At 40.1% G+C, this 25769-nt stretch overlaps 3 protein-coding genes across 8 annotated transcripts; 2 read left to right on the top strand and 1 right to left on the bottom strand.

Moving 5' to 3' along the window:
• Positions 1–120: 120 nt before the first annotated feature.
• On the top strand, positions 121–2552 carry LOC311261547 (protein cereblon). 2 transcript variants are annotated; one of them, XM_084360293.1, is made up of 3 exons: positions 121–289; positions 785–1115; positions 2105–2552. In XM_084360293.1, the coding sequence occupies exons 1-3, from the start codon at positions 215–217 to the stop codon at positions 2257–2259; spliced, it is 561 nt and encodes a 186-aa protein (XP_084216419.1). In that variant the 5' UTR covers positions 121–214; the 3' UTR covers positions 2260–2552. The 2 variants fall into 2 exon arrangements, with proteins under 2 accessions (XP_084216419.1, XP_084216418.1); XM_084360292.1 differs by having other exon boundaries at positions 132–1115.
• On the bottom strand, positions 2361–6553 carry seta (SET nuclear proto-oncogene a). Its single transcript, XM_084360289.1, has 8 exons — positions 6328–6553; positions 5119–5176; positions 4660–4802; positions 4423–4526; positions 4228–4341; positions 3699–3869; positions 3329–3460; positions 2361–3249 (listed from the first exon to the last, which is right to left on the bottom strand). Exons 1-8 carry the CDS (start codon positions 6398–6400, stop codon positions 3226–3228), a joined length of 819 nt encoding a protein of 272 aa, XP_084216415.1. The 5' UTR covers positions 6401–6553; the 3' UTR covers positions 2361–3225.
• On the top strand, positions 4818–25480 carry LOC311261543 (serine/threonine-protein kinase N2-like). Of its 5 annotated transcripts, none has more exons than XM_084360284.1 (21): positions 4818–5073; positions 7381–7955; positions 8252–8414; positions 10550–10701; positions 11269–11482; positions 12449–12541; positions 14996–15105; positions 16934–17077; positions 17521–17596; positions 17683–17875; positions 18358–18496; positions 18994–19046; positions 19137–19194; positions 19288–19379; positions 19715–19891; positions 20204–20266; positions 20356–20432; positions 20542–20684; positions 20866–20973; positions 21346–21426; positions 22087–25480. In XM_084360284.1, the coding sequence occupies exons 3-21, from the start codon at positions 8258–8260 to the stop codon at positions 22288–22290; spliced, it is 2334 nt and encodes a 777-aa protein (XP_084216410.1). In that variant the 5' UTR covers positions 4818–5073; positions 7381–7955; positions 8252–8257; the 3' UTR covers positions 22291–25480. The 5 variants fall into 5 exon arrangements, with proteins under 5 accessions (XP_084216410.1, XP_084216409.1, XP_084216412.1 ...); XM_084360283.1 differs by lacking the exon at positions 4818–5073 and adding an exon at positions 6710–7148; XM_084360285.1 differs by lacking the exon at positions 4818–5073 and adding an exon at positions 6893–6907.
• Positions 25481–25769: the final 289 nt, after the last annotated feature.

Raw genomic sequence — 25769 nt, 5'->3', positions numbered from 1 at the left:
ATATCCCGTCCTGTGATTGGTGGAGGCGAGTTGACGATGTGCGTCGCCCGTGGTAACCATTAGATGTAAAGGCTAATGTATACACTCATTTTTAAAACGCATTTAAGAGCCCATCTCCTCTCAAACGACTGACGTAGGTTTTACTTGATTGAATATTGTGTGTCTCACTGTCCCTAAACTTAAAAAATAGAAAACAATAGTCACAAAAAACACTATGAAACCCAAGATGGAGGTCACCGAGGGTTTCACAAAAACGGCTTTTGTGGCGTTCAAATGTAGCTCGCTGATGGTGAAAATGTTTTTCTGTTACAGCTCAAGTTAATAACCATCTAAAAGTTACACTATGATTGTTGTGCAGAAATGTGCAATGGGCGCAGTTAAGAGTAGGAAATGGTTGGGATGACTGCATTTCCTGTTTCTTTCCATGGCACTTCCGAGCTTGCCAACGCTCATTGTACCACTAGCTAGCAGCTTGTAAGTTCACGAATCACCATGTAGTTATGTATTAACAGTGCGAGTCAGAACTTTGACCGAGTTACCACAGTTACGTGATAAATCTGATACTTTCGATTGGTATTTGACAACCAAACGATAACTCATCGATGCTCCACCAATGTAGCTCGCTAGGAGTTTAAGCTAGTTTTGCATTAGCAGAAGCCTTCCATGTGCGTGCGAGGCAGCAATGACATGCAAGCGGAGCCTGCGGCTGCTAGTGAAGCAGCTGGAGAGGTTAATAATACAGTATATTTCCTTTGTGCTCCTGTTTTATCCCGCTGCATACCAGCCCGGTGAGGCGTGTGCTGCCGCGGCGGAGGAGGGGGACACCAGCCCCGCCACTCTGATACTGTGCCGGGCGTGTGGACACGAGCTGGCGTTCGGGACGGACATCAACCACGTCCACAGCCGGCTGGCGCTCTCCAGCCGGAACCACACGTTGATCGGGGGCCGAAGGGTTAACATTCAGCTTTTTGAAAACCCCCATGGAAACCAGTTTGAGGTGATCACGTTCAGAAAAGCTGACGTTACTCAGCACTGGCCGGCAGATAAACACTTCTCCTGGTTCCCCGGGTTCTCGTGGACGGTGGCCACCTGTCCTCGCTGTAAAACTCATTTAGGTGGGTACGAACCCGTAATGGCGCAATAAAAATGCAGTATTCATCTTAAAACCTGCAGTTTATAATAAGTAATCTACTTCATTAATTTTTTTGATGACCTCTGTACTGTGAGATGAAACAGACATGACTCTTGCCTCCAAAAAATAAACCTTATTCTGCACAATGTTGGAAGTTAATGCAAACAAAGACAAAGGATTTAAAAGTTTAACTGTTTTGTTTTTTGGTTTTTTTTTAAACTGGGTCTACAAAATGTATGCCAAGTTGTGAAGTACAGTACTGAAAATTAGTTTTGGATATCAGTGCATATATGCAACTAACTATATACTATATATAATATTCACAAAATATTCAGATATGTCACAGAATAAACAATCAAGTGAAATACTGAAATATCCCTATCTAATTTTGAGTAGTGTGTATATCTACACAACAACCATCAGAATGTAATATTAGTATGGATTATAACTTAATCAAACCAAAAATAACCAAGTTATTCACGTTCTCGTATGTTTTATTTATGCCACAATGTTGTGATTTTTAAAAAGTCTTAATTATAAAACAAGTACTTTCTATTATGTCAATGTTAAAATTAAGATTAACATTAAGCCCTTGTATTGGTTTATATTTCATATATGAAGGAAATAATATTGAACAGTAAGTCAAAATAAAGCAACATCTTTACTTTCAGGATTTAGTGTACTAAAGCTAAATTATGGAGCAAATAATGCCATACATTTTTCATTCAAAGCTAAAGTTTAGTAAAATCTCTAGGAATACACTGAAATATGTATGCCGATTGTGATGGTGTAGTATTTGGGAGCAAGTGATGAATTCAAATTTCTTCCTCAAAGTTAGACTTAGCTAGTATTTTCATTGTCATCTCATCAAATGCTGGCAAACCTTGTGCTGCCTCCATGTGCCATCTTTTATAATGTGGTGCCCATTATAAGTCTTCATTTTTGTTAAAACATTTCGTTCTCTCACTCCAGGTTGGGCCTTTCAGCCAAGTGACTGGCCAGACATGATCACAAAAACCACCTTTGAGGAGTCGGAGCGCACCTTCTTGGCTTTAATCGTCGATCGTCTTCTACGAGAAGACTTTGCTTCGAGTCTGCTAATGACTCCAAAATCCTTCATGAGCTGATTGACTGTTGACTGTACAATTAACCTAGGTGCCTTTGCTGCAACCTAAATCTATTTTTTAAAATGCATTTGTATAAGCCCACTTGAAAACTCCCACACGTGTAAACACAGTAAGTTTTATTATTGTAACAAAGCAAGTTGTACACCTCAAATTTAAAACAGTTTCTTTTCCCCCCAGCGGAAAAGGAAAGTGTGATTAAATGTAAATTCTATGAGATAACAGGTTTGTTTTACCCATGAAGCAGTGGGGCCAAAATTTACAAGCTTGTTTTTTTTCCATTTTGTTCTTTATTAAAAATGTCATTTCAAATCTCATGGATATCTGTAAAACAATACAATGAAAAAAAAAAAGTCCCATAGAAATGGTGTCAAAATAACCACTCTCCCCAATAACCAACATACTCCTGCCCCACCCCAGCTTACCCCACCCCCCTCCCCCAAAACATTACAAGTCAAAAAGGAATGAGCTGGTACTCGTTAACCACATTGGGGAAAAATAACAGTTTTTCCAAGGGATCGACACCCCAACTGAAAAAAACAAAACAAAAAAAAAAAATGGGGGAAAAAAGTATTGAGAGGTAAACTAGCGCTGGGTCACTACACCATGGCTTTAGTTAATTTACCACACAACCTTGAACAGGAGGAATTCTGTGTGAATTGTCTTCAAATTCTACTCAGGATGCCGTGCTGATTCTATTTTTATAATTTTTTTATTATTATTTTTGAGATGACTTTTGGGATGGTACTCACAATTCAGGGCAAAGTGCCATTGGCCTAAGATGAGTCAAAGGAGAACATAACATGGCACCAACAGGTGAAGCCTCAGAATGGAAAATGAAGCACACATGGATTTTTTTTTTTAAAAAAAGGAACAACAAAAAAAAAAAAATTAAAACCTTTGCTCCCGAACGTGAGTGGAAAAACCAACAGGGAATAGAAGGTTGAGGGTCTGGGTAGATGTTATTTCTTAGTCGTCTTCTCCCTCGTCATCCTGAAAGAATAAGATGTCTGTCAGTGAGTGTTGAAAACAAACTACTGTTAAAAACTCCCTTTTGACTTTGTGACTGTACCTCTCCATCTTCTCCATCATCTTCCTCATCTTCCTCTCCATCTTCATCTCCCTCCTCGTCTATGTCCTCCAGACCCTCTTCGTCCTCCTCATCGTCTTCACCTTCACCCTCTTCGTCATCCATGTCAGGGACCTATGGATAGCAAACACTTTCAGCACTTAGTTTTCTTTCAGTTACCAGACTTAATTGAAAGTTTCCAGCCCTGATTGGAAACACTGTACGAGCAAGATACAGCACCTGGGACATCCGCACAAAGACAAAACTGAAGTATATAAAAGGAAAGCTAAAAGCTGTCTGCCTATTGTAGAAAGTGTCTGTGGGAAATGTATATGCAACAAGCAAGGAAATATCAACCTAGTTGTAAACATACCAGGTAGTACTGCAAAGGGTTTGGCCAGATGTCGTCCTTGATGACTTCCCCGAGCTCATCAGCGCCAGCATCAGCGTGATCAGTGAACCAGGTGAAGAAGCTCTCAGGCTCTTCATGTTGCCTCTTCCTTCCTGCTTTGTTCTGTGTCTGGCTGGAGCGCTTGGTCAGGTCCTACAAACACATGGGGAAAAAAACAAAACAATGTCCAATGGAAAATTGCCACTATGCAAACATTCGAGTTGGGTCAAAAGCTAGCATAGCAACTTTTGCAAAATTATTTCTTTAGGGCACAATTGTAACTCAGTTTATAAAGAAAAGAAAACAAACAGCTATATTGTCATGTAGGAAAAAAATAAATAAAAAAATCAGATTACATTTGCTACATAACTGGTTTAAGGTAAAAATAAAAAGCCTAAAGTCTTAACCACCCCTCTATCAATCAAGTTTATTTATCACATGTAATCATATAGAAAAAGGTACAATCACAGTGACATTTATTTCACTTTGCTGACAAACTGAAGATGCATACCTTTCCTGATTTCCATTTGATTTCTGTAGACTTTGAAGATGGGTCCCCGCTCTCATTCAAATGGAACTCTTTGGAAAGTACTTTGTTTTCGAAGTACGGATTTTCGTCGAAATACTAAAAGATAAAATGCACCCAGGTTAGAATATAAAATCAAACTTGAACCTGTTGCATGCGTGTGCATCGAACAATACTTACAAAATCTATTCTGTAGCCTGACTTGATGTCTTCAAACTCTGTCACCTCCACTCGGCTCAGGTAATGAAGTGCTTCTTCATCTTCCTCTCCCAGTAGGGCAGATACTGCAGAGGGAAAAACCGATTCAGACCAGACTTAGATTTGAGCGACTGTCAAAATCCCACATACTTTCACTGTGATTTCATTATTTCCGTACAATAGAGAATGGCAGAAAAAACTTTATGGTTTATTCCTCACCTTGTGGATGGTTGACAAACGTGGTGACCCAGAAGTTGGGGATTTTGGCGATCAGTTCTGACCTCTTCTGAAAGAATGGCTGACGGAGTTTGTTGTATTTCTGTTCTACTTTGAGGATCTCCTCACTGGCCTGCTCGTTCAACCTGCAGGGGAAAAAACAAACATTGATTGTACAGAACAAGGCAGAAAATTAGTTCTTCTGTTCTGTACGTAAAGTCAATTAACGTTTTTTCTAGGGTCCAAAAGTGTGTAACAATGCACCATGACACATGGCGATTCTGCAAATGTTCACACCAACCACAGATTACAACATCTGATTTCATCAGTTAGTTCCTCTTCCTTTAAGAGATCCACTAACCACCTCTTTGATTTACCTGCTGGGCAGAAAAAAAACTCAACCCTAACAAGGACAAGGTGCAACCTCCATGACTTATAATAAGTTAATAAAATGTTTATTACCTGTCAATTTCGTTTTGAACTTCGTCAATGTGTTCAATTGCTTCTTGCTGCTCTTTCTCTGTGGGGGAGAGATAAAAAAAACAAGGTTAGAAAACATGTAGAATTTATTAAATACAAATTAAAATGCGCCAAAAACGGAAGAAAAAAAAAAACATACGGACATGAATTAAAAAATGTGCGTATTTACTCATGCCCATACAAAACTAGGTGTGTATTAGTTTATGTTAATTTGCCATCCCTGTGAGTAACTTTTTAAAGCCGCCAATAACTTTACTGTAAATCCGACAACTACTGAGGTCCAAGTGTTTTGCTATTCCGATAATTAAGGGGTTTCCAATGGCTAATTCCTCGTTAGTACGCGTTAGTTGTAAAGATGATAAAACCCAGGATCCCCCGGAGGTTAGGGTAATACGAGCGGCCAATAGCTGCAGCTCTAGCGGCTCAGACACTCACCGTTTCCTGCCGGCTGCTACCGACAAGGCCGCGTGGTTTAAATGTGGGACATCTGACTGCACACACAGAGCCGCGATAACGTGAGAGAGCTAGGACAGATGCCAGGATAGACCCCCCTAACTATCAAACCGTGGCGCATACGGCCGAGTCCTGTACCCTGTTGTCTAAATATAAAAATTACATAGTTTGACTGATTGCAGGGCTGGTGGATTTAAATGCATTTTAAACCAGCAACAAAACATAACGTCGTCAGCTAGCGTTAGGTAACAGCACAACAACAACACTAGCTGGCTAACTGCTAATGCCCAAGTGAAATGGCAAACTTTTGTGTTATTAAACCCCGCAACAGCTATGTAAACATTGATTGGTTAATTTGAAGTGATTTTATAACAGCACACAAAACACTGATCCTCCAGCACCGCTCACGACCACTCAGTCAGTAGCCAACGACACAACTGGCCACGCTGATGATGCTAAATCAACTAGCTAACATGGCCTCTCAGCACCGGTCTGAACTGAACAACAGCGGGCAGGAGTAACGGCATGCTAATAAACGCGTTAGCTGGCGAGCTAACCGCTCTTCTCGAAACACGCAGCAGCCGCCGTGGTCTACAGCAAACCGGGTCCTGTGGCGTTAAGCAAAGTCCAAGCAATACACAAAATAAATATGAACAAAATCTCACCCCCTGGCAATGCAAATTATGTTAGAGAAGAAAGTGAAAATGGCGGTGAATAGGAGGCCGCCATTCCCCTTACCGGAGGTTTCGTCCGCTCCGTCATGGTTCGAGTTCAGCTCCTTTTTACTCACTTTTGCCGCCGAGGCCGACATGTTTTCGCAAGCTGGGGTAACTTACAGACGTCTGAGAAAATAGCTGGTAGCTTTGAATCTGGTTTCTCCCTGGACAGGAGAGCGGTAATTCGGCGTAAAGTTCGGCGTGCAGAAGCCAACAACGTGCTGCTTTCCACACAATGTAGCTGCCGATGAGCGAGGAAGTCACAGCAAGCGCTGCTCACGCGCTCCTTTCATTACGAACGCGCCTCGCCGAATGGAGAAGAGAGCGAGCTCCGCCTCTCAAAGTAGGTCTCACTACTCGGCTCCAATTTGCTGATTTACCATCGCATCTTCTCTTAAAATTACACCCAAAATGAACAGAGCCTCAAATTACAACTTATATTTTTTCTCAAGAGCGATTTTAAAATTAATTTGCGGCCAAAAGTAACGTTTATCCAGGCCAGGCCAAACCTTCAGTTGGACCGACTCGCACTTGCGCACTTAAAAAAAAAAAAAAAAAAAGATGCTGAATATGGTTTGAGACGCAGGAGCCTCTTTCTGGTGGTCAGTGCTAATTAGCCTGTCAGTCAGCTTGTCCCGAGCTTAGTGTTTGTTGATAAGAGAAAAAAAAGGCCGAGTAAACAGGATATTTTAGTTCAGGTTATGTCCAGTAGCTTGCGTGCTACTTAATTCTTTTTTATAAACAAAGCCAAGAGTACATAATAGGTGTACATTTTGTTTTGTTTTAGCGAGGGAAACCCTGAAACATGTGGACGTTTTATTGCGTAATTATGACAACTATATGGTGAGGCATGAGTATTTTCAAGTGTCGACATGTTACTGTATAGACCGAGTAACAAGACGAGGTAACAACCATTTAACTGTGCGTGCTCGGAAGTGCACACAGTGGGAATTCATAATGCTATCAGTAAACCTAGCTGTATGTCCGGGATCGTGTTCAGTGCACCACGGATGTATGTTTACAGATCAGTTAAAGGTTATTGATGTCTCTCACACCCCCCTTCTTGTCAGAGCAGGTTAAACAAATCTCCTAAACGGTGCTGGCTCGTCTCTGCCTTGTCCCGAAGAGAGCAGCAGCAGCTCGGTGTTTGTCTTTTGGTTGGTGACAGCGCAGGAACATGTGGTCGTGCAGCGGCCAATGCCGAGCTCAGAGCAGGCGATCAGCTCTGTGGGACTAGCAGCAGCAGCAGCAGCAGCAGTGCTGGCACTGGAGAGGAACTCTGCCGACGTCCCCTGCAGGAAGAAAACCCCCCTAAAACAGACAGAGAGGGAGAGAGACACACACGGAGAGAGAGGGATTTGGTTACAGAGCGGAGGATGAGGATGCAGAGGGAAAGGGATGTTGCAGAGGAGTCTGCAAGGAGGCAAAAACAAACAGGAGGACAGGCTGTGTGATCCTGGTCTCAAGATGTAGGAGCCGCATCAAGAAGAGCCCTCTGTCAGAGTGTGTGTGAACGCACCATAACATCAGGGGACTTGTGTTTCAAGGATAGTGAAGGTGGAGAGGCGCAACCCGAGAAGTCCCCCCTCCACCTCCACAGAGCATGCCAAATTAGTCCTTATTCAGCAAGGAGCAGAGCATCACCCTGAGGTTAGTGAAGTGCAAAGTCATACTGTTTACACCTGATATGAACACATTGTTCTCACTCACTGCATGTCTTCTTTGGCATTTGTTTTTTTTTTTTCTTCCCCAGCATGGAAATGGGTTACATGTGGAGCACTGTCGCTGTTGTTTTCCTCATGTTCTGCCACTTGTTATGAGAAATCATGGCTGTGTTCAGTCAGTGTGTTGTTTACCAATGTGCTCCCATCCCAGCGGACCTGTCAGGGAGAGAACGTGGTGATGAAGTGGGGCTTGTTGTCTCTTGATGTGATGTCGTTATCCAGGATCAGATGTTGTCCACGGCTCAGCAGATGCTGCAGGATAGCCGCTCCAAGATCGAGCTGATCCGACTGCAGATTATCAAAGTCACCCAGGCTGGCAGCAGCAGCGGCGGCGGAGGTATTGGTGGTGATGGTGGGTGCAACCAGGACAGATCTACACATGGAGGTCAGAGTCCTGGGCCATGACCCTCTTACAGGGCCACTGAATGTCAAGAAAAGTCTTTTTTACATACATAAATAGTTTAATTTTGAGACATGCCTTGTTTTTGTAAACTTAGAGATATTACCAGCCACTAAGCTTCTTCTAGTAACAAAACAAACCTAAAAGAGGCATGAAATGATGGCTTTTTATGGCTTTTTTGTGACAATCAGATTGTCTAAATGTAGAGTATTAAGCTGGCTCATTAAACCAAACAAGAAGTGAAAACATTATAGATAACAACTTATTGGAATAATGCAACAGTAATGCCATTTTTGGCTCAAAATCCTCAAGGGCATCTTCAACTCTGAAGCTTAAATCTATAATTGAAAGTCTTATGGAGGATGGAAATTGGCTGGAAACTCAGTTATGAGAACTGGAAGCCTCAAGATCTGCTAAAGAAATCAGTGAGTCATTGGGATTGATAACCAGTTCAATAAGTCTTTGTAGATACTATATGCCATGGGGTTTTTGTGCAATGTGGCAGTTTGTTCCTAACAGTTTGGTGTCAGAGGTCAGTGTCCTTCCTCTGTTTTGGGGATCCTAGCTCACAAAGACTTTTGGGAGCCAAAAGGTGAAACAGTTGAGAACTGAATGGAAAATGAATTGAAAAGGTGAGGTTATGGGGAAGAAATCTTCATCTTGGTTCTTTCCTGTTGTTTTTAATGTTAAGCTATGATAAATTCTTCAGTTAAATTAAAGACAGTAGTAGATGACAGTGCTTCTTCTTCTTTGAAGAGGTTTGGGTTGACAAACTGTAACAAGCTGCAAAACAAATGTACTATTTTAGTTTCAGTAAAGATTTAGTGGTCTTGAAAGCAATCAGGATGTTTCTAAAGCATTTCCTGTGAGAAAGTGCAGGTTTTCGGTTTTAAAATGCCAGAGTTCAGATGGTAAAATACTGCCTGTTAGAAACTTCAGTTCAGAATTATCAGTGCTGGTATGAAAAACCCCATACTGGTTGAACCGTGCTTCCTGCCAACTGTCATCTTTGCGGCTGTTATTTGTATTAATCGGAAAGTGAAACCACCACAACGGCAATTGTAGAGACGGAGAGAAAATGTGACTTTTAATTCCAAACTGGAGATGCGTGCCATTTGAAAACTCTGAAACTAACACTTGCTAAATGATTCCTGGCTTGACAGAGAGAGTATGAAATATGAAACAAGTAACTCTGCACTTTGTTTCCTCGGCTCATGTTTCCTTTCCCTGACCCCTGACCTGCTTTCCTCTCATTGATTCCTCATAATGTTGGGATCTGCCGGGAAGTAAAGTCCTCTCTACTATTGCAGGCAGTTTAATTCACCGTGTTTCCAAGTGTCAGCTAAATTTAAAGTAGCAGATGTTAACACATTAGGGTGCTTTAGACATAACACTCAGTGCCACTGTGTTGTTCACCACGTCATCATCTTTACATAGGAAAAGTATCAGTTTATGATTAAATAGTGCTGTTTTTTGCCCACAGAATGAAGCTCTACTATTTCAGTTTCCACAACCCAAAAAACATATGCAGGACTTGATTAAAAAATGTTGAGAATCTAGATATATAGTGAATGCCTTTCCTTACATCCCATACAAAAATATAACATTCAGAAACCACCAGAAAGTATTAAACGGTGTCGATCCTCTCCCAGTAAACTATTTGTTTTTCTTTAGAGAATCGAAAAATCTCTCCAGGAAAATCATGATGAATGGATCCAGATTTTAAAACTAGACATTTATGAGTCAATATTACCAAAGCCCCAAGCAACATGTGAAAAAAACAAGGATTCTTTTAGTCTTAAGTAGCACATTTGATGAAATATCCTTTTTCTCCAGTGCTTGTCTCCTTAAATTAACTTAGCGACAGGTGAAGGGTTTTATTCCCAGTCAGAGCTTTCATACATTTAGGCTAAGTGTCAGCTGAATGCCAGAAACATAAAAAATGTAATGTTAAGACCTTTGCCTGGAGCACAGTGACATTTTAGAGAAAACGGCTCACTTCAGCTTTATAAATATTGATTGCAGAAATGAAAAGATTTTCAGTGAGGCTCTATCGCTCATCTGAAATAAATTCTCTCATACTGAAGTACTCTCTCTCCCTGTTCATCTCTTGATCTCAGGGATCTCTCCAGTCGCTGTCTGTCCTGTGGATGCTCGTTTGGCAGAGCTGGAGCACTACATGCAGAGAGAGACAGATGCGTTGGTTCTGGCCAAAGATGTGGTGAAGCAGCTGGAGGGAATCTCTTCACTGGACCAGAAGGCACTGGCGGAGGTAGGACATTTAATCAGTTTTGTTTTTAAAGTAGTTCAAGTACAGGGGAGCCAGAATGATGATTTTAATGTGTTGTTGTGTCTTGAAACTTGAGTTGTGCAATCAGGTCTGCAATGTGATAGAAAGATAGATTAGATAGATTAAACAACAGAAGATGATTTGCGCAGTTTGCCGTTGGATTTTTACATAGAAATGAATGGAAACCAGGCTTATAAAGTGTTCGTGATTTGTATTGAATGACCTCAGACATCGAACGACACCCACACAGTGTGGTCCTTTAAGGGTTAACTGAAAACATCAAATATACAACAAAATTAATGTTTACTGTCTGTGTAGTTTTGCTCAGAGCGGCATCTCCGCTGTGCCAAAGGACACTGATTAGCTAAAATCTAATATAAAACTAAAAGCACAAAATAAAAGGAAAAATCAATCCTAGTTAAAAGGATTTAAGTCTGGAAAACAAGCTTCTGTTCCAAATGGAGCTACTTTAACCGTATCCCAAAATATCAAACAGCACTATGTTTAAAAAGACCAAACATAACAACACAATGTTTATCTACCCGTCAGGCTCAGTCCCGGGTGCAGGAGTCCTCCCAGAAGTTGGATCTTCTGCGGCTGTCCCTGGAGAAATGCCTGAAGGAAAACAACCAGGAGCCTTTACAGCAGCCTGAAGGGGGGGTCGACCATTCAGAGGGACCCCTGTCTCCACAAAGCTCCAGACCTGAATGTCCCCTGTCGACCTCCCCTTCCATATTCTCTATCAGGCCTGCCTCCTTGACTGGTCTGTATCATTGCAATTTTACTGTTTTTTAACAATGCTGGCAAAAAAGATCAAATTGCGGATTTAGAAATGGATTTCTCTGCATTTTTAGTTTCCAGTCACTTGTAAAGTTTGTATGAGTGTACGTCATTATAGGAAAGAGGACCACTCTAATACTTCAGGTTTACTCGGTCAGGCATTTTCTGTCATGTTCAGCTTGATTTGTAGGTTTTGGATTCTGCACAGCACCAGTTTACCTTAAAAAATGTCGAAAATGAAATTTTTTAAACCAGATTTACTTCTAAGAGGGTAATTGCAAGTTCAATTTTTTCCCTTATTTCCCTCAAATATGTGGCCGTTCTCATTAGTATCATGCACGCCCAGTATTTGAACATGGTTTACCATACGCTGACCTCTGGCAGTGGATAATCAGGACATGTAATCTGTTGGTTTTGGACAGTTCAGTTGTAAGCTGGTCTCTCCCTGCATGAGGCAGAAAAGGCAGAAAAAAGGCCTTTTGATGATGTAACAAGGAGACAAATCCTATAGTTGCTCTGTTGGCAGCGAATAATGAGAGCGAGTCTCAGAGCGGGGAGAACACTCGGGGTGATTTTCTGCTCCACAGCTGTTAGCACTACAGCGAAATGAAGAAAATGAGGATGTGAATGCTCAGTGTGCAGCTCCAGACAGCTCTGATTAAAGGCTTCAGTCCGAGAGATTTATTCATGCCGACAAATGAGGGGTTTTATTTTGAAATGCTGCTTTCATTTTAGCCAACTGTCTTAGCTGAGATTCATTACCAGCCACTGGAAACACGCATGGTTACACATTGTAGAGTTGAAAGTATTTAGTAAGTATATGAAGTAACGATCACTTCAAAACTCGTGTGTAGGCATATAATATTGTAGATGCTCTTGTTGTTAATTAAGAGTCAAATATTCTGGGGGGGTTTACGTCAAAATTACATTTTCTTTATAATTTTTTCAGGCAAACTTGAAGTCAGCCTACTTGGATGTGAGGATTTACTGAAACCTTCGACAAACTCAGAGCAGGATAACCATCTGAGTCCCGGACCCTCTGGTGAGTGGAGATTGGGTATTTCTGAAGTATTTAGTTTTTACATTTAACTGTTTTGATAAAAGTTTAGCTGGTTTCTCAGCAGTGTCTCCGCTTGAAGAAACAGTAGGATGAAATTTAATTTTTTATCACTCAAGTACAATTTAAATCTTGCAGCAAGAAAAAGTAACAATATGAATAATAACAGTAAAGAAGCAGCGTTTTATTTTACAGGTCTTTAATTTCTTAATAATCCTCTTGGATAAATCCTAAATAGAGCTACATAGCTACTATAGAGTTAATGTATGTTATTTGTTAATAATTATAGAAAGAATTGAAAAGGTATTTAACTGGTACATTTTCCAGTTGACCCCAATTACTTTCAGTAGAGTATTTTAGTCAATGCACAGCTGCTCAACTGAACATTAAACATTTTTTTACTTGTCAAGCACACAACAACTATGGAGAATTATGTTTTCCTATGATAAATGAATAATGAATAAGTTGGGTTTAAATTGAGCTTCTCTTTAATTAAACCACAAATCACATTGCTATGTCTAGAAAAACGTCCTTCGAAGTTGTCATGAAATGTGGAAACCCATAAAATTAAGTGTCATAAGATGAAACGACCATTTATAGAATTATTAAACACTAAAATCCAGTTGTAGGGTCATTACATTTAAACGTGCTTGTTTGATTGTTGTTGTTTAGTTTACATGGATACACAATTGCTACTTACAGATTTTTAAATACCTTTGAATAAAACTGAAACATGCTCGTTGTAAAGTATGAAACACTTTGGTAAAGGTTAATCTTGTATTACTATCATTGCGCTTATTACATTTTATTCCACTAAATCCTCCATATCCAAGGATGCTGGAAGGATGTCATCTTAAAAATCCATTTGCTAAATGGCATGACATTTACTTGCTATTTTCAGAACAGAGAAGACAAATTATAAACAAATATGAACTGATTATAAATATTTTTTGAGCTTTAGAAAAAGGACAATTACTCATTCACTGTTGAGTTTCCCTGTATGGCTCAGTGGGAATAGCATGCCATTAAAAGGATTACATTTTCAGGTTTGAATCCAGCCGGAGTGACCCAAACTAATGTGATATTAAGCTGGTGCTCTTATTCAGCACATTAACATAAAACAGAAACCCTGGACACCGAGAGTAAAGTGCGTAGAAGCAACTTCTTAATTAGGGAATTAAAGGGCCGTTATTGCTGTTCATTGCTTTTCTTACACAGGTGAACTTAATTAAAACGCAGCTAATCAATATTCTTAAACGATGAGTCAGATGACTACATTCAGTTTAACGTGTGATGAAAATGCTCAGTACTTCACAGTTCTACAGAGGGTTTCACAGTCACAGATGTATCTGTTTCATCAGATAAGTCCCCTGTTCTCCTGTTCGTCTCTACATCACTTCTGTTCTCTGCTGCTGCTGTTCCTCCACCTGCCAGCACACCTGCTGTCATCAGTCAGTTGTGTGTATATGTATACCTGCTCCTGCTTCCTTGTTACTGGTTCCTGTTTGTTGTTATGCTGTTTGATCTGTTCACCGGTCGTGCCTTCTTGTTAGCCTTTTCGTACTGCCAATTTATAAGCCTGTTTGTGACCACTGCTTTTAGTCGATGTCCCTTTCTCCCACCAGCTCCTTACTTGTATATGTGGTTGTCTACATTTGAGTCCTCCTCCCTCTATGCCGGAATTCACATAAATCTTTGCCTCTTTTTATTTCCTTGTTGTAATTTTACACACGTTTACTTTAAGTCTCAAAGCAGCGTTGTTTCCAGCAGCATCAGCGGCTGTTTTCAACTGGCAAACTCTGATAAACCTGCAGTACGCTACCAGCCCAGCAGAAAACAGCAGATAGAGACAAGAAAGTGGAACATCTAGCAGCAGGAGTCATATATTTTTCTCAGGAGTTGGTGGAGAACAAACCAGACCTAAAAAGACTGAATTTTGACTCATCAGGTGGACACAAACATGATGTTTGATGCCATGATGATTGCCCATGTCTGCTTGATGTGGAAGTACGGGAAATTCGCTGGTAGCTACAGCAACGCTGATTAGATGACATGTCAGGGTTGTGTGCCTGCCAGCTTGTTGTGAAGGTTTTTTGCCTTAAAGTGGACAAAAAGAGCCGATGAATGTAGCTTTGAGTTAATTGAAACTAAAAATCCACACTGCCACAAGCCAGAGCACTTTATTATTAATACTCAGGGTTTAATGGACCCGTACATTTAAGAGGTTTTTGTCAGTTTTATACTCTTGTCCAGAAAAAAACATTTAGTTTTAACTGTTGAAACTAGTTCACAGTTAAAATGAAAAATTAACTTGAACTCTCTGACTGCTATTGTGATGTGCAAAAAAACAAGACTAAGATGCTCATACTGTAGTCAACTAACAGGTTAATCAGTTTATGATTTTTGGGTTTCAGTGGCGTGTTATTTTCTGTCTCTCAGCTGAGGTCAGTGCGGTGCTCAGGCTGGACACCAGAGTGGTCGGCCGGACACGCTGGGCAGCCGTCAGCAGGCTGAGCTGGGATCAGACGTTCTGCATCCAGCTGGAGCGGGTGAGTGTAGTCACAGATATGCAGTCAGTCTGAGTATGTTTACACTTGAAGAACACTATTATTTCCATTTTGATATTCCTGTGCCCTAAACTTGATCACTGAGTGTATGACTTTTACATGAAACACAGAGAAACCTGTTTTTTCACCTCCCTGTGGACATGTTTCCAACATGATGTGGGGGTTTGATCTAATGCTTCAGTGTGGGCGTGCGTTTGACTTTGACATCTTAAACAGACATCTTAAGACTTGATAGATTTTCGGACCTTTCGACTCCATCTTAAGGTCTTCTTCAGCAAACAGGATGACGCTTTAGCCAGCTTCATTGGACCTTTTGAGATCAGATTACTTTGTTACTCATTATATCTTTAGTTTTCTTAACAAACATACCTCAGGTGAACATGACAGACAAAACCTGGATCAGGTGTTTACACGCCACAGTATCAGCGTCTATATCATAATACTGCAGTCATCATATTCAGATTTTAAACACCCAGAAGAGAGCTTCTCCATTGACTCGTATCACAAACACAGCTAAGTCTGCCTTTCTTTGGATAACCAGGGGATCCTGGACAACCGGTATCATTAAGCTGTTTATGAAATGGCTTAGTAAACATGTTGTTACAAGTCAATCACATGACAGAAATTGCAGTCTGTATTAAGGTCTGTCAGTTGAATTGGCAAGTTTGTGATCTAGAAATGGAAGGTAAAGCTCAAACAATGGCTCCACCACAGATTTCCTATCATTTGAGCCCCCTTTACAGCTTCCAGTATTTGTGAGTCATTTTTTCATGTTCAATCTGATCCACACCGCCCACGTTCAAGCAGTCTTTCCTGTGTATTTACTTCCCTCCAGACCATCCTGTTTCAACCTGAAATAAGTTGAGTTACAGACACAAGGCACCATGGAAAAACTGAAGATCAAAGACAATATGTTCTCCTTGTGTGATGAATGTGCTGGACTTGGCCTCTGTGACACTGGTGCAGATACACACAGCATCAGCAGCTTACCGGCTGTGGTAACGATGTATGTGCTGACACATATAATACAGCAACTACAGGACTTTACAGACTTTACAAGGGCACAGTGCAGGAAAGACAGTACACGGGAAATATACACAGGCGCTCGACATACAGTAGGAAGAGTTGCATTTAAAAAAGAGGCCCTAATCTAACAGAGCACGTGAAAAAAGAATAATGTTTATAATTCTGAAAAAGCCAAATACGTATAGACAGAGGGTTTTAGACCAGTTCAGTGGTGGATATAGCAAATTAATTTACTCAAGTACTGAATTAAATCATTAAGGTACATTTTGCTGATGACATGTTTACTAAAGTAGCATTTGTATTGCAATAGTTTTACTTGTAAGGGACTACTTTTACATTGCGGTATTGCTATTTTCTTCTTGAGTAAAATATCAGATACTTTTACCACCACTTTTCATACACATACTGCATGTTCAACACTGGTTGATTATTGTTGTAGTTCTGTCTCTGACCAGCAGGTGTCTCCCTAATACCTGCAGATACTCTGTCATCACAGATACGGCATCATTTGATAAACAGAAAATGTACAGGAAGGGATCAACTTAAAGTATGTTCATGTCATGATACAAGTTCTCCAAAGTATTTTGTTTGCATGTTTCAATGACTTGAAACAGAAGTGTATCAAACACTCAAGGTCCAAGTTTATCCTCTACTTCATGAATAAGTTGTATAAACCCCAGTCAGACTCTCAGTCAAATTCTGTTTTCGATGAATTGACAGTTGTCAGTTACTGATTGTGTTCATGATCGTGTGCTTGTTGTGTCTGCTGTCACATTGCTGATAGTCTCGAGAGCTGGAGGTCGGTGTCTTCTGGCGGGACCAGAGGGCAATGTGTGCACTCAAGATCCTGCGACTGGAGGAGATGATGGACAAGCCAAACCACAACCAGGAACTCAGTCTGGAGCCACAGGGCATCCTCCACGCCAAGGTGCACACGATGACATGTCCATAATGTCTCATCAGGCTTTTGTGATGATCTAATAACTGGGGAGGAGAAACTCTGATAGTGAAATTATAATTTTAGTGTTCTCCTCATAGAGAAATACAAAATATATTTGATATTTTACAAGAATTCAAAGCATTATATTGTCTGGAAATGTAATAATTTAAACATGGAAAATAATGAAAACCTTGTTTTCATACTGACCTGAAGCTGTTGTGTTAATTTTACTGGGCTGAAACATACTTAACATTTTCTTGCTGTCTTGTCTATCTTAATGTTTAAATGTCATTTTTTAAAGTTGTTAATATACACATGGTATCAATTGTGCAATTTAACAGATAAAGGTATCATATAAAATGTTAAGGAATCGAGGCATAAACAGAAATGAATGTCCCCAAACAAATTATTACGTTTTGGATTTTTTACAGCTTCAATTCATTGACACTGTTGTTGAGCGGCAGCCGAAACTGAGACGTCAGCGATGCATCTTCACTAAAGAGAGAGGTACAGATAAACAACCTAAAGGATCAATTCTTCACTCTTTTAACCTGTGGGTCAATTTGTTTATGTACGATTCATTTCATCCTCAGGGAAGAACTTCCTCAGAGCGGCCCAGATGAACATGAATTTTGCCACATGGGGTCATCTGATGATGAGCATCCTCCCTCGCTACAGCTCCTTCACCACGTTCAGCTCGACCCTCTCTACGAACCCCGACCTTGTGGCCAACAACACCCCACGTCCAACTGAGAAGGAGCCTCAGACCAACACTCCACTGCCAAGGTCAGAAATAATCTGAGCATCAAAGCACGATCTGACATAGTGTTAGGTAGCAGGTGTAGTGGTTGAAGAAGTATTCAAATCCTTTACTCAAATGAAAGAAGGAATACACGCTGTAAAAATACTCTAGTACAAGTAAAATTCCTAAATTCAGAGCCTCACTTAAAAAGTTAAAATAGAAAACAGTGTTTATTTAGATTAACAAGTAGGAGAGATTTCTCAACCCAAAAAGAAACACTTGAATAAAAGCGCTTAGTGTAAACCTCTGACAAAACTGTGCTAACTCCCAGTTGGCTATGTAGCATCCTGTGCAATAGTATGTTTGTTTATTGTTTGGCTCTGGGGTTTTATTTTATGACAAAGAATTACTGTTTAGCAGCCAAGTTTAACATTAGTGTGAGTGGACCCAGTTTGAATCAAGTTGTGGGTCCATGACTGTTGGGGTTGCCATTATTTTGTTGTCTTGTCTTGTTCGTGTTATGCAGCGAAGCTCCAGGAATCAGACTCAGCATCACTGATGATGATCAGCCCTCCCCCACCAGCCTCAACCAGGGAGAGAACACCTCCACCATCATCACCACAGCACACAAAACCTCATCTGTGCCTGCACTGCAAGAAGATCTGGTAAATTATTTCTGAGAAACCTGCCATAAAGGACATGTCCTTACACTTTGAATTTTGGATGTTTTCTCTTTCCCTTATACTTTTATCCAAAGTGAAAGCAAAAGCAAAGCCTAAATGATCTCCAGTATCATAGATATGTAATAAAAAGACGAATGAACACTATAAGCACTTTGAGGCTGCATAAAGCACAGCAGTGCTCTGCAAGCGTGGCTAAATACATGAATGTTTTCTGTAGGTTTGTTTTTTCTCTGATCTTAAAACCAAAGGCTTCAAATATTCTTGTGTCCTCAAGAATGTCATGTTTGATAGAAACGTGTTTCAGAAACTCATGTTTCTTTATTTTACCATTCAAAAGAACAGTTAATCAAAATGAAAACATTTTTATTTGGATTGCAGTATCAGTTTCTTTCATGATTGGAAAAAAGATCTGATATAGTGAATCATAGAATCATAGATGTGACTGAATGGTAAAATGTCCCACTTGTCTTTATTTGCAGTCATCCATAAACAACACAGAAGGGAGTGAAGATCAGCCTGTATCTGCTCTAAAGTACACACTCATACACTTCTTATCTTATATACTGTAAAAATTAAGAGTGAAGCAAGGCCTTTATTTTCTCTCTTTGTCTTTTTTCACAAGGATGCAGATGGAAGACTATAAATATATTTCAGTTCTGGGCAGAGGACACTTTGGGAAGGTAACAGTTGTAAAGTTTTTCCCTTAAGCTCGTCATGTTTGATCAAAACTTCGTCGTTTTGCGTTTGTCCTCAGTGGTTTGGTTTCTGTCTAGGTCCTGCTGGCAGAGTTTAAGAAGACAGGAAAACTGTACGCCATCAAAGCCTTGAAGAAAAAAGACATTGTGACTCGTGATGAGGTGGACAGGTGTGTGCAAGAGAGCTGGGTTACATAAAAGTAGTGCTGCAAACAGTTATATAGGGGTCAGTAGAAGACAGGTCCATTTGTAACTTGGGAAAATGGACCTTTTCAAATGTAATACTAATCAGATTTGGCAGTTTTTCTAGTTAGAGCACATTCAAATGATCCACCTTGAGAAAAGGATGGTTTTCATTGTCAGCACATAAGCGAAGCTATTACAGCAAAATAAGGACAATTTAAAACTTTACAAGAAACAGTTATACCATATTCAAGACATTCAGTCAAAGTTAGGAAATGTATTAAACTTAGAGTAAGTGTTAATCTGAGGCGTTATTCTGCAGCCTTATGAGTGAGAAGAGGATCTTTGAGATGATCAACGCATCTAGACATCCGTTTCTGGTGAACCTCCACGGCTGCTTCCAGACCAGCGACCACGTCTGCTTCGTCATGGAGTATTTACCAGGCGGCGACCTCATGATCCACATACACAACAACGTCTTCACTGAAGCCCAGACCAGGTTCGTATTTCCTCCTGTTGTTAAAAGGCTCACTGCTCTATTACTCCTACTCTTGTGAACAGCATATTTGTGTAATAAGAGATCTGTAAGAGTATTTGTATTTCAGCAGCCTTACACTATAAGATCAACAGACCCTAAAAACCATCAGGGGAGACGCTTTATGTTCGGGAGAGACAGTAAAGGGAGTTTTTTCCTCAGTAGGGTACATCAAGGAAACATTCCTACTTTTTTATTTTTCTACAGATATTTATGTGGCACATTGATTGTGGTCATTTTCATCCTTATAATCTCAAATCTGTTGATGTTGTGCAGGTTTTACTCCGCTTGTGTCGTGCTGGGTTTAGAGTTCCTGCATCTGAATAAAATCATCTATCGGTGAGTCATAACTGTCAAAGTGGTGTCATGTCACTGTACAGAAACTGTAGATTCAGGTAATTTAGTTTGACTGCGTGTTTTTAACACAGAGATCTGAAGCTGGACAACCTGTTAATGGATGCAGATGGATTTGTGAAAATCACAGACTTTGGACTATGTAAAGAAGGTGAATTAATTTAACTTTAAATTATTCTTGATTTAAACCTAACTCAAAACTCTTACTCGATGATTCTTCAGTGACAACACCTCTAACTCAGCGGGTAATATTTTGGCAGGGATGGGTCACGGAGATCGGACGTCGACTTTCTGTGGGACTCCCGAGTTTCTGGCTCCTGAGGTCCTGACAGACGACAACTACACCCGAGCGGTGGACTGGTGGGGGATGGGCGTCCTCATCTTTGAGATGCTTGTGGGAGAGGTTGTTCACTTAAGTTTAATTCTCTGTGTGGATTATTAAAGTTGTGCCCCCGTCAGATCCATAAGCATGTTTAACTCACCTCATACAAGATTTTTCTGTAATCACTCTTGACTGATTTTCTGCACACACTCAAAGCTTTGAATGAAGGAGTTAAATCACTGACTCAGCATCTCTCTGCTAGTCTCCGTTCCCTGGTGAGGATGAGGAGGAGGTGTTTGACAGCATCGTCAATGATGATGTGCAGTATCCAGGGTCTCTTCCTCCTGGTGCTGTCGCCATCATCCAGAAGGTTACCCTCCCAGTTTCACTTCTCTTTTAGATATATTATCATTTTATGCCCATACAAGATCTTGAATAGAATAATGTTTATGGCTCAAAAGGTCAAACTTTGACACAGAGCCCGGACAGAAAGCTGTAACAATCAGAAAGATGTTAAATATTATAATCTCATCTATTAGATATATTATAGAGCCTCATGGGACTGTGATAACTGGCATTACTTTTTAGTAGTTTCTAATTGGGGGAGATTGTTGTAAACTGAGAATAAACACAGCTAAACTTTGACAAACTCTCTGGTGAAGTCTACAAATATCAGTAAGAAGTACTGCCAGGTAGTTCTCTAAATATATATAGTATTAACAAACTGATCATCCGTCTACAGCTGTTAAAGAAGAATCCTCTGAAAAGGCTCGGAGCTGGAGAGAGGGACGCAAACGAGGTCAAAGGAGAGAAATTCTTTGAGGTAAATCACTTTCCCTCACTGTCTTTAACTAGAATGGCACTCAGTAGAGCACATACCTCCACCAAGGCCCAACAATCCCCTTTTCCACCCAGTCATAGATACCAGCTATCTAAATACACATGTTTTTTTTTTACCAAGATCCAGGCATTATTTCCTGAGATATTAACAAAAATGCCAACAAACATCCTGTCTCGCAATGTTAAAGAAAGTGAGAAAAACTTCCAGGATCTGTCCCTCCAGAAGTGAATGGGGTCTATTCTGACCCATCTTCCATCCAAGTTTTGTGTAAATCGGTTCAGTAGTTTTTGTGTGTACAGGGGAAAACACAAATTTTCTACTAAACTTCTGAACCAATGTGTAACTCTGCAGACATTTTGTGCTTTTGTTAAAATCCATGTCCAATACTTCTGATACAGCTAATGAGGTACTGATTAGACATTGACTGAACTTGCCAAGACCCATCAAGTCTGTGATAAACATTTTTGGGCACACCACTAAATTATAGATTGCTGGCATCTTTGTGACTAAATACTGTTACATTAACGATTCGTTTATCTGCATAATGTATGGGTGTATTATACATTTTGTTCAGAAATTACAATAAAATGTTGACAATATGATTCAATATGAAGAGATAACTTCATTGTCCTCATTCTTCAGACCATCGACTGGGAAGCCCTGCTGGCCAAGAAAGTAAAACCGCCGTTCCTGCCATCGATCAAAGAGTCCATGGATGTGAGCAACTTTGACAGTGAGTTCACTCGACTCCAGCCAATCCTGTCGCCTCCCTCCAAGCCCTTCATCCTCTCTGATGAGCAGCAGGAAGCCTTCGCAGACTTCGACTTCTGCGCCTTGCATGGATAAAAGATGAGCTGAAAGACCAGGGTGGGAAATCACTACTGACACATACATTTGTTTTCTGGCTTCAGAGGTTAACTTGGCAGGTAACCAACCATCATCATTAACGTTAAACCCCCAACTGGCAAGTACAAATAGTTTTAAGAACTGGATCATTGGATAGAACATTAAAGGGACAATAAGTTCATCTTGTGCTGTATTAGTTAGGCATAACATTAATGAGTGACAATTTTCAGAATCGGTTAACGTCCGTTATCAAGTATGAATACAAAACATTTGCTGATTTAAGCTGCAAATGCGAGGATTTGTTTCCTTTCACTGTAAATCACATGATTACTAGCAAATAGAAACTTTTTGACCTATCAGAAAAGTGAACATTTAAACATACATCAGTGTGATAATAAATACTTAAATGACAGAAATCATCTTTGGAGAAAACATATTTGACGTGTGCTTTGTTTCAAGTTTGGCCCATATCCCATCTGCTAACATGGAGGGGGCTGTGTTTATGACATGTACTGCAGCCAGCCACCAGGGGGCAGTCAAGATGTTTGGCTTCACTTTAAAGGAGCTGTCATGTCGTCCATCTTTATACTGTATACAGGCAGTGGTTGGCCCTTTATTGTTCGAAAACAGATTACAGGCCAGAAGCCAGAAATCTGATCTCCTTTTTGTATTGATCACTAACCATTCAAGCCTCTGAAGAGTGGCTAAATCCTCTGAAGCAGTAAAACTCTCATTGATCACCCCTGAAAGAAAGTTTCCCACCCTGGTCTTGACAGTACAACCAAATGAATGAACAACTTGGATAGTTTCTGCAGCTCAGTCATTTTCAAACAGGACACTACAGACGATCCCATGGCTGATTTTGCTGACTGTTTTCACTCTCATCCAGTCGACAGCCAGTCGTCGATCAAATAACCAGGCAACAACTTATTGGTTTTTTTTGGTTTGTTTTTTAACAGAGCAAAGGAAGCGATTGTAGCCCTTTATATATTCTCTGTGGAGAGTCAAGCTTTGTTCTGACTGTTAAAGCAGTAATACAACTTTACCCTCACCTGCTCCTGCTATTAGAGTTTATTTATAAGATCTGGTCAGCTGAAATGTACAAACAGATGAAACAGATTTGATAGAGGATGCTTGAAGAGTTTATAACATTATTACCTCTTCCTTCCACATCTTTATTCCTCTTTATAGTTTAATATAGTTTCAATACTCCAGTTACTCTTACTAATCTGTACAGTAGTACACTTCATAAAGTTCAGAAATATCCAGGCATTTAGTCTGTAGTGTTCCTCCTTTTGACGTAATAATTTCAGCCACTTTTCCTCTTGCTAGCTGACACAATTGTGTTTATTTTGCATCTGATACACCAGTAGTTAGGCAGCGACTGCCTGGACCCTGTACATCAGTTAGCTGCCTAATGTTGCCTCAAAAATGTATAAAATGATGATTGTCAGTCACATAATGCCGACTCAGTTTCACTTGTGTATCAGTGTTGGCTGTCTCACTTGCTGGTGTATCAGTCCCAAACAGGGCATAGTTATGTCATGTGGTAAGAGGACATTTATTAACGAGTCATGAGGACGTAATGTGACAAAGGAAAACCACAACGGCACAAAGAGGAACAAACAGTACAATTGTGACAGTCATCCACACTGACCGAAAGACACTTGATGGAAAATTTTCAGGGACACAACAAACAAACAAAAGGCCGTTGAGTTAATTCAACACCTCAAAAACCAAAAAATGATTCACTGTATTAGCATCACCAAATTTGGATTCACAGCAGAGCTCTTGTCTTGAATTGTGTTGTGGATCCCAAGAAGAATAGCTTCTACCTCCGTGGTGGATAATAGGGATCCAAATAAATAAGCTGTAATAAAGTGCAGATAAGATGATATATCAGCATCAGCCAAATGAAAACATAATTTTTATTAGATTTCTTTTAATCAAATGTTGATATTTATTCACTTTAATTTTTATTTATGTGATTTTAGGAGGGATACACATATAAAACCAACAGGTGACTATATAAACACACACAACTAAAAGAATAGAAACAGTTTTTTGTTTGAGAGTTGAAAAAATATTGATATTTTTAAACACATTAATACCAGTCTCAAAAATCAATGATTACAACTCCAAAATTTTTATTTAAGCTTCGTGAACCAATTGTCAGAGCTAGCTAAAGTAGCTAGATAGCTCTCATTGCTGATATTAATATGCTAATGCTAACTGCTACTAGTGACATGCTACGCAGGTTAACTATTCCCAAAATGATCAATGTAGCTGAAGTAAAATTTGGTATTTTCAAGACTATGTTGTATTAACATAAACGAATAGCAAGGTGCCGCTAATACTCAGTCGTAGCCTCTTCAAGCATCCTGTGTGTTGAAGACAGATTCAGCTTGCTTCGTGGCCTTTGCTTATGACATTTATTTACAATATTTACCCCTCAGTGGTACAGTACGTGCTGCCGTTTCTATGCATCACTGTGACAGGCTTTGCCCACTGCCTTGACCAAACAAATGAAAGAAGCTAGCCCAATTTCTGGTTACAAGCCTTTTTTAAAAGATGTTAAATCCAACATTGAAATGTTTCATGTATTTGTCAGGTCATTCCCTCATAGCAAAGACGAGCGCATTCATCAGGCTCATACTGACCAACTGTTTTTTCTGTTACAACGGTAGAAGTGCATGGCACCGTGGTGAACTTGTGCACTAGAAATACTGTAATTGCTAGCGGTATAAAAGAAGCCATAGAGAATCTAATATAGCCATAATAGTAAGAAAATATATGTATTTTGAATTTAGCAAATCATATTCTGTGATACTGAGCTCTAATGATGTCAGTGCAATAAAAGAAGAGGAAGAAGAGGGGGCGGCAGGGACGAAGCTTGAAGGTGCATGGCCGGATTTTGTTGAAGTGCACCCAAAAGTCAAAAATATTTTCTCCCAGCTAATTTTTGAGCTGAGTTTAAAAACATCTGACAAGGGGAGAGCTGGGTGGACTACTGGGCAAGTTGATCAGAATCAGACAAGGGACTTTAAAGAGTAACTTAACACTAAATCCACTGTTAAGATTTAGAAAATGATATGTATTTTGTATTCATGCCTCTGGAGTACAAGTACAAGGAGTACATGTTTGGCCTCCAGTGTAAACAACTGGATTGATTAAAGCTAAGATGGACGTATGTCTACTCTGTTTTTTTCCAGATGTTTTGGCAGGTTCTTTGCGAGAATTTGAGAACACAAACACACTTCCATACACAGATGTTGGGGTTATGATGAGAAACATTACGGATATATTAGGAGGGCTGGATGCATCACCACCACACAGACTAGCTGCTAATTTGTCTCAGTGGCCACTCCCTGTAGTGTGAAAAAATATCCCCCGCAGCCCAAAAAGTGTTTTCCCAGTAGATCACCATTATAAAAACAGATGTGTGTAATGCTGCTTTTGCAGTCTGGTCTGATGGAGAC

This window comes from Pagrus pagrus (genome assembly GCF_965226575.1).
Source record: "Pagrus pagrus genome assembly, chromosome: 8".
NCBI lineage: Eukaryota > Metazoa > Chordata > Actinopteri > Spariformes > Sparidae > Pagrus > Pagrus pagrus.
Note: the sequence above shows the minus strand (reverse complement) of the source record. Positions and strands in the feature narration are given on the sequence as shown.